The 15,769-nt window shown below is 28.5% G+C and overlaps 2 protein-coding genes across 2 annotated transcripts; both read right to left on the bottom strand.

The window, feature by feature from the left end:
* Positions 1-2,633: 2,633 nt before the first annotated feature.
* LOC105258152 (venom acid phosphatase Acph-1) lies at positions 2,634-5,694 on the bottom strand. The gene is made up of 6 exons (XM_011269246.3): positions 5,492-5,694; positions 4,950-5,060; positions 4,197-4,465; positions 3,625-3,908; positions 3,327-3,532; positions 2,634-2,926 (listed from the first exon to the last, which is right to left on the bottom strand). The coding sequence occupies exons 1-6, from the start codon at positions 5,597-5,599 to the stop codon at positions 2,708-2,710; spliced, it is 1,197 nt and encodes a 398-aa protein (XP_011267548.2). The 5' UTR covers positions 5,600-5,694; the 3' UTR covers positions 2,634-2,707.
* A 4,038-nt stretch (positions 5,695-9,732) lies between these two features.
* On the bottom strand, positions 9,733-14,587 carry LOC105258151 (venom acid phosphatase Acph-1). The gene is made up of 7 exons (XM_011269245.3): positions 14,527-14,587; positions 14,013-14,127; positions 13,744-13,854; positions 13,203-13,468; positions 12,334-12,617; positions 10,180-10,382; positions 9,733-10,090 (listed from the first exon to the last, which is right to left on the bottom strand). Exons 2-7 carry the CDS (start codon positions 14,118-14,120, stop codon positions 9,854-9,856), a joined length of 1,209 nt encoding a protein of 402 aa, XP_011267547.1. The 5' UTR covers positions 14,121-14,127; positions 14,527-14,587; the 3' UTR covers positions 9,733-9,853.
* Between the last annotated feature and the right edge of the window lie 1,182 nt (positions 14,588-15,769).

Genomic DNA, 15,769 nt, shown 5'->3' with positions numbered 1-15,769 from the left:
AGTTCGCGACTCTGCGCCTATGCGATTTTCCCTCTCATCCCTCCGAGCCCTCGTTATTACATCCTTGTTCCGATGAGTTATAATATTATTTAAAAAAGGAAACAATGCGACGCGTTGACGAAAATTCGCAGCGTGACGAATTACGATATTAATAGCGATTTCATAAACAGCGATTTCATAAATATTTGTGCCGCGAGAGAGATGTATCATTTTATTGCTATCATATCGGATGTGGAAGAATCGCGCGAAATTTATCGACATATTTGGACTAGCTTATCTCATTCCGATCGATTAATCAATTGTTAAAATCGGAAATCGCGTAAATGCATTAACGCGTTTTTTTTTTTCGTTATATTACTTTTGCAACGCGAGCAACATCGATTATTGCGGTCGTCGTCTGATGACGGCGATTATAAAGGGATATTATATCAGGATCGGGCGACGTCGCGACGCTTCTCTTCGCAAGGGATAGGTGCCGATAAAGGACTATTAGGAGACGCGTTTGGAATCTCGAGCACCTCGAGGGCCGATCACTAAGGAGCATTATCACTTGCGATCAAGTTCTCACCAGGACATGCTCGACGCCGGCAAATGCACACATAGGAGCATATGCACGTCGTTAACCCCCGTCGTCCCCTCTTCTTCCGCTCTTCTGCAAGCCGGAATATGATCCGTATAGTTCACTTACACGCGCGAAACTTGCGCGAACGTTACTAACGAACTGGCATTTCTTGCGTGTTTCGCCTGCTCATGCCGGAATTCCACATAAACGAACATTCTCGCGTAGATAAAAAAGGAATATTGTATCGTCAGACGCAATCTGAGCTGCACAAGAGAGAAAGAAATTTATTTAAAAATAACCTAAAATTTAAATAATTATGTTATAAATTTTTTATTAAATTAATTTTTTTATTTGATTTTAAATAAATATATATTAAACATATTAAAATACATATTAAAATTAAATAATTGTTATTAAAAATAAACTTATTTATAACTTCCATGTTAAGAGAGAATATTACATATGAACGCAACGGTTCTTTATATATCTGAATTTGGAAATTGGAAATATTGCTTCAGGCTGCTGAGTTTCATCATTGTTTGTAGCAGACCTCGTGGTATGCACATATGTGGATCGCGTACCAATCGCGTACAGGACAATATGTAATATTGCACGTCGTGCAGTTTAGCATATTGATCGCACAACAGCCGAAATTATCTCCCCGATTCTGTCCGATACCTGTCCCTAGGTGATCAAAATATTTGCAATCAAATGTCGCGTATAAAGCGGCGTTTTACTATTCGACAAGTATCGGCGATATTATTCCGCCCCTCCAATTTTCGATAATGAAAATTTCGACGGAAATCACTCGTGTTTCGAGCTTACGCGTGATGAAAGAACTAACTGTCGAACAGAATGCGATATCGACGAGATTAATTTGATCAAAGATACTATCTTTCGGACGTACGATAGCTATCGATCGAAGTTTCCAAGCAGAAATTACTCATGACATCGTACAATACTAGCTTATAGATGATGAAAATATATTGGCAGCCGTAGAAGCTAATATTAACAAGTAGAGTCGACAGATCTCCCGTTTATCAAAGTTATATTATCTCTATCATGCAATAGATATTGATCAATCTTCTCTTCGCAAAAGTTACTTCTGATATTGTGCAATAGTTGTCCTTTATTAATAAAATTATTGATATGCGATACTATATTTTGAGCAAAAGATATTGGATAAATTGTAATATCATTACTGTGATTACATTATTCTTTATAAAAGTTGAACGAGAATTATGAACGAGAATATATGATTTTTTGCGCATCTCTTAGATTATAAAGCTATTAGAGTATTAGAGTATAATTTCAAAATTGAACAAAACATATTGTAGAGAAATTGTAACAATACAATAAATGTCAAAATTATTTTTGCTACTGGAAAATATTGGAATATCTCACGTAGAATGCATAATAATATATATGGGACATTCACGCGCTATCGATAACACTATTTTTTCAATTTTTATTGGCGTGAAGTCCATTAAGCCTGAAATCAGTAGACTGTCTGCTCATACAGAGTCCAATATTGCTGGATCGTGAATTTTCGGTGATACGAGAAAGGTATTGTTTTAAATTTATTTGTGTCGTATGTTTTGTTTTTTATGACTTCGTGAGTAATTATACATATCTAGGTATAATAATATTTTATCGAAAGATTCTTTATGTTAAACATAAAAAGATTAGAGCAATAAATTTTATAGATGTAATAAATAGACACATTTGAGAAGAAAACAACATGAAATGTTATCTTCTTCTTGATTTAGTCAGTCGTAGGAAAAATATTTGTTAAATTCGACGATTATTGCTTAAAAAGTAATACTACATAATAAATTGTGTAGCACAATTTTTTGCTATTTCGTTAATGCTATTATTAATGCTATTAGATTATTAAGAAATTCGTAATAATATGAATAAAATCATTTTTCTTTTATTGTATTTCTTTAACACACTCCTTTCAATTAAACATTATAATTTTCAATATTTTTGTAATTTATATTTTTATTAATAGTACTAAAATATATGAAATATTATTCCACGATAAATAATAAATGTATATTAATAAAAATAGTGTTGCTATAAACTTCTTTATTAATGCTAGGATATTTGTATATATATATTTCGTTTTTTTTTTTTATTAAATTAATGTTTCTTTATTAAATTATATATTTTGCTTTCAAGCGTGATAGGATATTTCGTGTTAGCGTAATCCGGAGTCTGCCTCTTGTCGCAAATCATATCTTCATCAGATGGAATCAAATCCTGAATTAGATACGAGAACTTGTCGAAAGGACAGAGCATTTCACAACCTGGGATCTGAAGTTCGTCAAAGATCGGCGGAATGCCTCGATAATATAGAAACTATATAAAAGATTTATAAAATTATAAAATAATACTTATTGTTAATAAAACAAACGCGATATGAATAATTAAATTGATATTTTCATATATAAATGGATAATTTAATAATATAATCATCTTTCTTTAATTGTTTAATATTTTTATTAAAAAACTAATTGAAAATTTTATAGAAAACAAGGATTGATAAATTAATAATTATAATAAAAATTAAATTAAAAAATATAACAAATAAGAGAAATAATATTAATTTTAATATTGATTTACGTTGCAAAAAATATGATATATTTATCGATTTTATGATATTTTATATATCTCGAGAAATCATAGATTGAATTAATATTAACGCAATGATTAATTAATCAGAGAAACAAAGAAATATTGTTTGATAACATCAACTCACTTTTACGTAATACTGCTTGTTTTGCTCCAATAATTCTAAAATAACCGCACTAGAGTATTCAGGTACATGAGGTTTATACAATTTAAATGCATGTAACATCGCCGCAATGTTAGATTCGTGACCGCTATACAAATAAAGTTTTGTATTCGATGGGATTGGATTTTTTTCAGTTATCATATTGTTGAATATTGCGCGAATCATCGGACCTAAAGCAGAAAACAACTCTTATAAGTATATATCATAAAAAATATCTATAAATAAAATTATATAAAGATAAAATTTTCTAACTATATCTTACCAGCGTAGAGCTTTCTTATTAAAGAAGTATAACTGGCAATATTATATGAGAGTACAATTGTATCGAACAGTGGACCATCAGGAAAGTAATCGTATGCCCATTCGGGAAGAGTTAGATTCATGGACGATTCTGCTACGAAAGTATGATACAAATAGTATAAGTCCAAAGGTTTCTCGATTTTCTTACCCGTTAATTCCGTCAACTTGCTCATTATGTTTTTAAATCGGGACATCTCTTTTTTTATTTCGGGCAAATTCAATATACGACCGTACTCATCAAGAAATCTGAAACGCATCTCATTGTTAGATATAAATCTATTCGTATTTCGCATAAATCTTTGAGTTTGAAAAAATATTTCTTTATCTTTATATTTATAATATTCAAAGTTGTTTTCTTTAAATATTTTTAAATTAATTTTCTATATATTGTATTTTATTTTTATGTATTTATTTATTCGAAAATATATATATATATCAAAGGATCTAATAGATATAGATAAATAGATATATCCATTTAAACAATAAATTTCTGTTTTCCTTTGATTTATGTCTGATAACATTAGTTAAACTTACTTTGGACATTCATCACTCAAGTAAAAATTGTCGTCGATACGTGATACATATGTCACCGGAATTGGTTGCCAATTTAAATCAGCGTTCCATTGTTGTCGACGATCCGTAGGCGGAAATAAAGCAGCAAGAACGAGTTGCAGAGACATTTTTGTTCGATCATAATCGGAACTGTGACCCACGACGAGCTTTGGCAGATATAGATTGCCGAGGAAGTCTTCATATCTACTGCGCAAAGCTTGTCCCAATTCATATTCACGTTTTTTGCCATTCTATAGAATTGCATAAATAATTGGATGAATTAATCGACCTTAAATCATTAAATATAGATTAATTTAATATAGATAAAATATAGATTTTTATATTAACATTCACACACACACACAAACGAATTTAATTTAATTTTAAATCAATATATTCTATATACATATTCAATATATTCTATATACATTATTAAAATAGAAAAAAATTTATTGTATAAAAAGTTTTATTTTTCAAAAATAGAAAAGTATGTGTGAGCTTTATAATTTCTCGCAAAAAATTTTTAAAATAAATTTTGTTAAAAAACTTGAAAGTTTTGTGCACGTGTGTATAATTTTCTAATATCACATATATACACGTATACACATAAAATTTTCGTGAATATTTAATTTTAGATATTGGCTTATAACACTTCCATATTGGCTTATAATTTATTTATTTTCATTCTATTACTTTTTTTAGAAAAAAATATCAAAATAAAATTATATTACTTACATTAGTCAATTGGCCAAGACCTGTCGGGAAAAATGAATAATTCAGATATGGATCAGTCGGAAACAATTCATATCCATTATTATCAGGTGTTCGATCGCCATGTCTAAATATCTATAAATAAAAGTTGAGTAAAAATAATTATTTATATATATATTTGGCGATATTTTTCTCGCCTACATCTCTTCAGGGGGGTAAAGAAGGATTTTATAGTATTTTTGAAAATGAGAGAGAATCTATATCTTGATAAATGCACCAAGTATATATGCATATTGTCGCGTTTTAATTTTCGCGAATAATTATAAAAAAAAAAAATGACACACTATCAACCGCGGTGACTCTTAATCGTTCTTTTCTAGTGTATCGTGTTATTAAATACATAAAGAGCCTAATTCTTTATCAATTTATTAATTTAAAAAATAATTATTCTTAATTATTTGCGTTTGCAAATTTAAATAATCCAGAGAAAAGAGAGTTTAGTTTAAATTTTATATAAAGCGCTAAATATTTGTCTTAAATTTAAAATATTAACAATAATATCTTACCACATTAATTAATTTCAATTCAGGCTGTACACTTGCAATTAGAATTGCATTTAAACTAATGACTAGAGTTATCGACAAATAATTGCCGAGGATGCAGAACGACACCATGTTACTGAGTCCTAATCTCAAAATGTAATGTCATTCGACTTATACTTAATTCCAAATCAAAAGTGATAAATGTCGTAATAGCGATAAAATTGATAAAAATTGCTTTATATAAACAACTGTATAAATGTGTAACTATAAACTTATGTTCCTTTGTTCGATACAAACGTGCAAATGATAGCATGCTTACGTAAACCATAAAATAAATCTAAGATAAAGATAAGAAATAAAAGTAAGAATAAAGAGCTTATAACGTTTTTTAATATGCTGCAAGAGATAAAAGGATTATTTGACTGAAGTAGCACTAATATGTACAGAAACGTCCTACACACACACACACACACACACACACACACACACACACACACACACACACACACACGCACGCACGCACGCACGCACGCACGCACGCACGCACGCACGCACGCACGCACGCACGCACGCACGCACGCACGCACGCACGCACGCACGCACGCACGCACGCACGCACGCACGCACGCACGCACGCACGCACGCACGCACGCACGCACGCACGCACGCACGCACGCACGCACGCACGCACGCACGCACGCACGCACGCACGCACGCACGCACGCACGCACGCACGCACGCACGCACGCACGCACGCACGCACGCACGCACGCACGCACGCACGCACGCACGCACGCACGCACGCACGCACGCACGCACGCACGCACGCACGCACGCACGCACGCACGCACGCACGCACGCACGCACGCACGCACGCACGCACGCACGCACGCACGCACGCACGCACGCACGCACGCACGCACGCACGCACGCACGCACGCACGCACGCACGCACGCACGCCACGCACGCACGCACGCACGCACGCACGCACGCACGCACGCACGCACGCCACGCACGCACGCACGCCACGCACGCACGCACGCACGCCGCACGCCACGCACGCACCACACACACACACACACACACACACACACACATATATTAAATATAATTTTTAACGAGATTTAAACTTACTTTCTTCTTTATGATCTTTTGATAAAAGGTTTCTCATCCATTTAACGGAATGATGGGAAATATTTTTGATATTTTGAAAACGATAAATATTTTGAATAATTTATATATATATTATTATATAATTATATATTATATATTATAATTATATTATATATATATATATATATATATATAATAATATATTATATATATTATATATTATATATATATATATATATATATATATATATATATATATATATATGACGATGAACATTGATCGCGAACTTTCCTTGGAAATCAATAATTGAAATAAAATATACTTTTGAATTTTCTGTGTAATATTCATTAAATTTTATGGCATATCAAAGTGCGAAAAATCTTTCTTATCAAGTAATGTGGTAGCGTCGCTATACATAAAAAAGTACATAAAAAACTGGATCTGAGTATTGAGAGTTACTGTTGTCGATGCGGGGCTATCAAGTAGCTTATCCGGAATTAAAATAAACTTTCAATCAAAATATCTCAAGAATTAAAGCTATAATAAAAAAATCTAACGACACTTTTATGATAGAATGTGAACACAAGTTTTCGATTGCGATCAGTTTGATGCAATCAATCTTGAGAATTGATAATCGCATCAGAATTTTTATTTTTCATTTTTCTTCACAATAATATTCAGACTCATGTACATACGTATGCGTGCAGCACACATGCAAAGCGATTTTGTTTCTCAAGCGGCGTTCGCATCGTGCATAGACGATTAGTCGCTTTGCTGTGCAAAATGCCTTAAGAGACAAAATCATACGTGTATATGTGTACTTGTGATACGTGTATGTATACGTGTGAAAGATTAATTTATTGTGTCATAACAATTTGCAAAAACCATCCCTTTGGGGTGGAATTTAATATCTCAGAAACACAACTTACTTTTGAATTTCATTGATTAGCGCCACGGTCAGCACGAAAAAGCGAATTTCTGGCAAATTTTATTCCATACATTGACACCTGAATAGATAGACGAAGCATCAGCTATCGATTAAGAGGGGGGCGAATTTGATATTCGCGATAAGAAAGAACTTTATAAACTTCGGTTGAATATGAATATTCCCGATAATGATCGGTTAATAATTCGACTGCAATCATTGACATCAAAGTTCAGCTCACATGTATTGTGTGAAGTTGTGTTGTGACTAATGTCATATTATTTTTATATTTATTATATTATTTTTAAATTTATATATATTATTTAATATTAAATATGTCAATGTTTCTATACGTTGTGATTGGATATACAAAAAATAAATTGTATGCGACTACTAGAGCTGTGGCTTATCGATACGCGGCAGCGACATTCGAAACCAGATTCCTATCGATCAATCGATTTTAAAAATATTTTGCTTAAAAATATTTTTTCTATAATTAGCATAAAATTTATTAAAATAAATTTTTAAACGTGTGCCTGATTAATGAGAGAGCGATTAACGTTTCGAAAGAATAGATTGTTTACGCCGATTAGACAGATATGCAACAATGAACACAGCAAATAACACTTTGCTCTCAAAAATTAGCATTCCAATTAGCAATAAGCTCATATCATCTGTTTTCACAATAAAGTATATTATGCTGTTGAAAGGCAAAATTATGTATAATATTTATTATACAAATTATGCAAAAATTCATATCGATGACGTGCGAGCTTTGTCGATTGAAAAGATTGATTAGAAAAGATTGAATTTTTATTCTTATCGAAGACTGTACAAATAATTTAAAAAATTGATGGTAAAATATACAATGCAATGTGACAAGTAAAAATTTCCTATGTATTGTGACAAATATTTGTTCCTTGAGACACAGCTAAGCATTTAAAAAAAATTTTAATTTATTTTACACCTTTTTCATTCACTCAAGTAAAAATTGTATACTCACTTTCCTCATTTTTGATCATTTTTATCTACATATATGTATCTTTTATACATAAAACTTTTATAATTTTTACATATTTATATATTTATATATAAAATGTGAAATATATCGTTACATAAATTTATACTTATTCTATTATTTTATATACTTATGCTATCAATTATATTCTATTTATATAATAATATATAATTTAATAGATATATGTATAATAATTTTATAATATAAAATTGTATTTATTAAATGAAAAGATTAATACATATATATTTTCTAAGGTTTTATATTTTATATATAAATGACTGGGGCACATTAAGTTTTCATATTTTACTTTGATCTGAATGAAGGCTGTTTATGCGATTTAGAATTTAAATCAAAACTTTTTTTTTAATTATATACATAATATAAAAAGTACTTGAAGAATTAAACTAATCTTAACTCACTTCGTATCGATTACAAATTAATATTATATAATTTATTTTACTTGGCTAATTGTATTGATACCAGTTTTAAAATTTTTCACTTTTATTATTTTTTTAGATTTGTAAATTTTTTGAAGGCGTTATATATATTTTTTCGCATAAAGAATATTATATTTGAAGTGTGTCATAAATTAATTGCCAACAATACAAGAAGAAGTTTCGAAATTATTTGTTAATTATGCGATGTGGAAACATGAAAAATAATAAGAAAATGATACATAAATTAAATTAAAATTGAAAATGATATATAAATTAAAATAAATTAAATTAATTTGTCTTTATTTTTTATAACATATTGTGCGTTCTCAAATATCTCATAAAAAATTAGTACTAAAGCAACTAATCACAATTCTTTAAAGTGTATATTTGATTCATAATAAATGTAATTTTTTTTTTCATATAAATAAAATGAACACATATTTATATATATTTATATACACACACACACACACGCACGCACGCACGCACATAAAAAGATTTAAAAAATTATTAGATTTAGAGAATTTTCTATTAGTTTCTCAAAACTCACTTTTTTACTAGATCGTTCAAATATAATTATATAATATTATACATTATAATATCGTCGAGTTTATGTATACGTTAAACGAATGTGTTAATATAATTGAATAAATATATATATTAATATATATATATATATATATATTAATATATATAATATATATATATATATATATATAATAATTGAATAAATAATTGAATAAATTAATATGAAAAAAGGAAATGTTTTGTAAACGATAACTTAATTGCGATATATTATGATAAAAAATGTAACTAATTTAACTATATTTTTATGTTTACGATGTTTTTATCTTACACTTTTATCTTACACTTGATATCAGCATGCATTATTTATACATTTCTATTTATTCCTGATGACTTAATTAAATCGTACATGACTTTTTGCAAACCGGCGGGATATTCTATGTTGGCAAAATCTGGTGTCTGCCTTTTGTCGCAAATCATCTCATCGTCGGACGGAATTAGATCTTCAATTAAGTCCAAGTACTTGTCAAAAGGACAAAGCACATCGCAACCTGGGATTTGCAATTCCTTGATGGTGGGGGGGATGCCTTGATAATACAGCAGCTAGAATTTATCGCGATATAAAATAATTAAATTTATACGATATTTATATTATGTTTGTTCATTGAATATTATTGATAGCACACACTTACTTTGACATAAAACTCTTGATTAATCTCTTGCAGTTCCATAATAATCGCGCTAGAATACTCGGGTACATGTGGCTCATACACGCCGAAAGCTTGTAATAAACTCGCAATGTTAGTCTCATGACCACTGTATAAATAAATCTTCGTGTCTGAATTCATATTTTGCGCAGCGATCATATTGTCCGTCATGGCACGGATGAGAGGACCTAAAACAAAATAAGGATATATCATAAATAAAGATGCTAATAATAATAATAATATAATATTATTATTACTAGCAAAATATTATTTTTAAGACAAATTATTTTAAGTCAAATTATTTTAAATTATATATAATTTTGATTTAGAAATATTATAAACATATTATTAATTAATTTAGAATTTTTTAAATAAAATTTATTTTAATTTGATTATAATGGGTTGTATAATGGGATTATAATGGCTTATAATTTGATTATAATGGGTGGTATAATGGGATTATAATTTGATTATAATTAATTTGATTATAATATCTTTTGCATAATTTTCTAAAATAAAATTTATTTTAATTTGACTATAATGAATTCTTTATATATATATATATTAAAGAATTCATTATAGTCAAATTAAAATAAATTTTATTTAATAATCAAAAAAAATATTACGGGTCAATGAACCAAAATCGCGTATCTTATGGCGACAAATTTATAAACAAAAGGAGCAACAAGTCTCACACATATAACCACAAATGTGATAAAAAAGTATAAAATAAAGCGTACATAAACCGTGATCTAAAAGAAAAAAATAATAACATAGACGAGTCGTTATAATTTTGAAGTCAGCAATAATTAAAGATAATTACATATATTAAAAAGAGCCAATACAGATTTGAAATCAGAAGTAATGATTGAGAATAATTGTATATAGTAAAAGGAACAAGGACAGTAATTTTCCTTGCGTTTTTCCTTGAGTTTTTACCATGTTTTCATAAGGTGAGCGTTATATCTGCATATGTACACAGATCCGTTACAATCTTCGTTACTAAAGTATCAAAACTTTATATACCAGCGACTTCCGAACAATAATTCTTCATTTTGTTGTAACAATTCTCGAGCGTCATGTCTGTACACGTTATACAAACATATATCATTTTATACGCAATTAACATTCTGTTACAATAATTTTCTGAGCGTTCTTGTTTGCATACGTACACAGACTTATTATAGTTTTTTATGCGCATTACCAATGTTATACTTGCGACATTTTTCTGTAAATAATTTCTGTTCTACTCGACTCTATCATTTACTATTTTTCACTTATGTATTTTTCTTTTCACTGAAGAGAACCCAATATGGGAAACGTTTGCTAATAAAATTTGCACTTGATTCATATGTTATTTTTATAGTGTTTTCCATCTTTGCCAAATTAACATATAAGTGCAGTTACTTGAGTTTGTCGCCATAAGATACGCGATTTTGGTTTATTGACCCGTAATATTTTTTTTATTATTATTTATTATATATTGAACCTTAAACTACATTTTTTAAATTTGTTTAATTTTATAAATTTTATTTATTTTATATATATATATATATATATATATATATATATACAAATATATATATATAAATATATATATATATATATTTGTATATATATATATATATATTTGATAATAATTGAAATAAAATTTATTTTAATTTGACTATAATGAATTCTTTAATATATATATATATAAAGAATTCATTATAGTCAAATTAAAATAAATTTTATTTTAGAAAATTATGCAAAAGATATTATAATCAAATTATATATATATATTGTATATATAAATATATACAAATATATATATATACTAAATTTTATTTAATCACCAAAGAACCCATTATATAGTCAAATTGAGATAAATTTTATTTTAAAAAATTATTCGAAGAACCATTATAATTAAATTAAAATAAATTTTATTTTAAAAAATCGCAAATTAAATAATATTATGTTTTGCTTCTAAATCAAAATTATATATAATTTAAAATAATTTTATTTTAATTTAATAATGTATATATATATATGTATATGTATGTGTGTGTGTGTGTGTGTGCGTGCGTGCGTGCGTGCGTGCGTGCGTGCGTGCGTGTGTGTGTGTGTGTGTGTGTGTGTGTGTGTGTGTATCTAACTTACCAGCAAATAGTCTCCTTAATAAAGGAGTAAAACTACTAATATCGTATTGCGCCACGATTGCGTCGAATAACGGGCCATAAGGGAAATAATCATATGCCCACTCGGCAAGCGGCAACCCTAAGGAAGACTCCGCAACAAAAGTGTGATAAAGAAAATACAAATCAAAAAGCGTCTGCATTTTCTTGCCAGTTAGCTTTGTCAAATTGCTCATTAAATCGTTGAATTGATATATCTTTGCTTGCACTTCAGGCAAAATCAATACTCGGTTATACTCATTGAGATATCTGAAAGCAAATCAAAATGTCAATTTCTTACTTTCTGATGAATAAGTCGTCAAGCGAAATATAAAAATGTATTTTTCTCTTATCTTATTTTTTATATATCTTTCTTCACATTCTAACACAACTTTTCAACACTTATAATTATAAAATTCTTTTTCTTATTTAAAAAAAGCTTCGCAAATTTTATTTACTTATTCTTTAAATGTTGACACTCAGTCTCACAAAATTTATATTATCTTTTCTTAATATCAATAACATTAAACTTTTGAAGGTCGCCAGTAAATAAAATAAAAGAAGTAATTAAAAACGACCACACTGGCAAATTTTATTAAAGTGAATCACGACGTTTCGACCATGGTTTTGGTCCTTTTCGAGTGAAAATAATTTAGTTAACTATTTTATCGTGAGAAATAAGGAAATCACTTCATCAAGATTATCATGTCAACGTCTCCATCAACACACAGAGAAAGACTAAACGTTTTTAATTACTTCCTTTTCTTAATATCATTTAATCTTAATTACCTCCAAAATTAAAAAAATAAAATTTCTTAATTCGTTTTTTATTTATTTGCAATTTGTCATACTTACTGGGGACATTCGTCGGTCAAGATGAGGTTGTCATCGACACGTTGCATGTACGATGTTGGAATCGGTTGCCAATTTAAATGAGAATTCCATCGTTGAACACTTATCGGTGGAAATAAGCCAGCAAGAACAAGTTGTAAGGACATTTTTGTCCTCTCGAAATCCGAACTACGAGCTACAACGAGTTTTGGCTTGTACAAACTGCCTAGGAAATCATTATATCTAAAGCGTAAGATTTGTCCCAACCTATGTTCGCGTCTTTTTCCCTCCTGAGCAAAGAAAGTTTACATATTTTCTATTAATTAATTATCAAAGCATTTTGTTAAAATTATTTTTAATTAATTTTAAAAATATACAAATTAGAAAAGATGGAGGATTTTATTCGATGAAAGTATTTACACAAAATTTTAATTCTCATAAAAGAACTTAATTATCATGTAAAATATCTTAAAATCTCACAACAAAGTTAAATTTTCTTAATTTATATTTTAATTCATATTTTTTATAGTAATTTTATTTTGTTTTTTAATGTTATGTTACTTACTATAGTCAATTGTCCAAGACCTGTTGGGTAAAAAGAGTAATTTATATATGGATCCTTCGGAAACATTTCACGACCATTATTATCGGGTGTTCGATCACCATGTCTAAATACCTGCAAAAATTAATAAATGAAAATAATTAATAGAATTAATTAAATCACCACTTTAGAAAGAAATAATCTTAAAATAATTTGATTTTTTTATATAAAATGCTTAATTTTGTCATTAAATTATAATGACATTAACGACTAATATTTATAATTATACTTACCACATTTACTAATTTAAGCTCAGGTTGCACAGCTGTTATCAGAAGTGCATTTAAAATGATGACTGAAGCAACTGATAGATAATTTATGAAAACACGGCACGAGATCATGTTGCACCTAATTTGAAAATGTAATATCATTAGACTTAAATTTTCAGTGAAAATAATTTTGTAATATCGATAGATTAATAAAAATGTGCGAGATAAAACAGATATATTTTAGAGATTTGTCAATATCTATAAATATTCGTTAATACGATACATTCCACGTTGAGAGAATTCAATTTGACATATATTTGTCTAGATATGTTTACGTATGTTACATAAAGTAAAATATAAGTGGCTTATGTTATTCTCAACAAATGTGATTTATTAAAAAGTTATTATTACGGTTAGTAATGTAACTAAAAAAAATGTCAATATTTCTTATATAAATAATTGCGATTCTATCTCAAACTATAAATATTTCGAAAATATTTAAATTTTATTATAAAATTTATTATAAAATTTGACATACGTATTAATGATGTTCGAAGAGCGTTCTTTGGAAATCAACGATCGAGTTATTATGACTCTCAACGTTTAAATCGATGCCAGACTTGAACAAGGTCCTTATCAAACTACCGATTGTAAGGATTAATTGTAAACTGAGTCTTTCGTACGACACATAAGGCTTTTAAGGTGCAGGAACGTATACCCCACCATATCGTACTTCCTGTCTAAACTGTACACGTCACGACATCGCGGGATTTTGTTTCTTAGCAGAAGATTTTTATTTCTTATTATAAAATAATTTATTTCTATACAATAATAAAAAATTATGTTCTAAATAATAAGATTTATTCATATAATATACAATTCCATATCTATACAATTTATTTATACAATATTATTTATATTGAACATGAAAAATTTAAGAATCTACGAGAGATTTCAGGATTTCCCAAAGAAGGATATTCCGAAGCGTCATCAGCAAGCGAGCTTCGAGGAAAAACTGTGTTAAAAAGCATGAAAAAGTCATTGTATTACACATCATTGTACTTCATGAATGTTTTAAATAATGTTTTGTTTCAAATAATGTTTTGAATAATGTGTTAAGTAAATTTCCATTAACTTAATAATAGTTTTCGTCATACATTGTTGCGTCACAATATTAGTCTTAAAATATCGCGGAATACGTATTTATTGTAATGAGAATAAAAAACGAGTATTTAATTAAGTAAAATGTAATTAGAATAATTTAAATATAAACCGAATTTTTATTATAAATCTATTTCAAAAATAAATTATAGAAAGTATAAATTTACATTTTTTTACATAATCTCTCTATAATTTTTCCTCTATATTTGTTTAATCGTACACTTGAGTTTTTGAATATAAACAATATATATTGAATATAAACAATATTTATTGAATATAAACAGAAATATAAACTTTCATCTGTTCATTTTAGATTCTTTGACAAAAATTTTGATAAAAATAACTATTACATAGAATTATATCATTACTTGGACAATTCTACAATATAATTCTTAATTGTAAAAATAAATCTAAATTTATATTTGAACTATTTTTATGCATAAAGTAATATCTTCCTTCTACGGGCATTGAGGTGAATTTTACTCATAAATTTATGAACAAGTCATGTAATCATGTTGGAATGTAATCATGTTGAAAATCATATTTTGTGTCTCGGGAAGATTATTCAGACAAGCACTATTATATAATGCATGAAGCATTAATTAAAGGCATCACATAGC

This window comes from Camponotus floridanus, unplaced genomic scaffold, assembly GCF_003227725.1.
Source record: "Camponotus floridanus strain SB8 unplaced genomic scaffold, Cflo_v7.5 scaffold120, whole genome shotgun sequence".
Lineage (NCBI taxonomy): Eukaryota > Metazoa > Arthropoda > Insecta > Hymenoptera > Formicidae > Camponotus > Camponotus floridanus.
This window is presented reverse-complemented; position numbering and strand designations above follow the sequence as displayed.

What these genes read in the sequence shown, in the direction of transcription:
- LOC105258152 (XM_011269246.3), bottom strand. Translation starts at nt 5,599, where the DNA reads ATGGTGTCGTTCTGCATCCTCGGCAATTATTTGTCGATAACTCTAGTC. An exon ending in TTGAGTGATGAATGTCCAAA is followed by an intron (nt 3,909 to 4,196) that starts GTAAGTTTAACT and finishes GATGCGTTTCAG; the next exon opens with ATTTCTTGATGAGTACGGTC. An exon ending in ACAAGCAGTATTACGTAAAA is followed by an intron (nt 2,927 to 3,326) that starts GTGAGTTGATGT and finishes TCTTTTATATAG; the next exon opens with TTTCTATATTATCGAGGCAT.
- LOC105258151 (XM_011269245.3), bottom strand. Translation starts at nt 14,120, where the DNA reads ATGATCTCGTGCCGTGTTTTCATAAATTATCTATCAGTTGCTTCAGTC. An exon ending in TTGACCGACGAATGTCCCCA is followed by an intron (nt 12,618 to 13,202) that starts GTAAGTATGACA and finishes ATTTGCTTTCAG; the next exon opens with ATATCTCAATGAGTATAACC. An exon ending in ATCAAGAGTTTTATGTCAAA is followed by an intron (nt 10,091 to 10,179) that starts GTAAGTGTGTGC and finishes GATAAATTCTAG; the next exon opens with CTGCTGTATTATCAAGGCAT.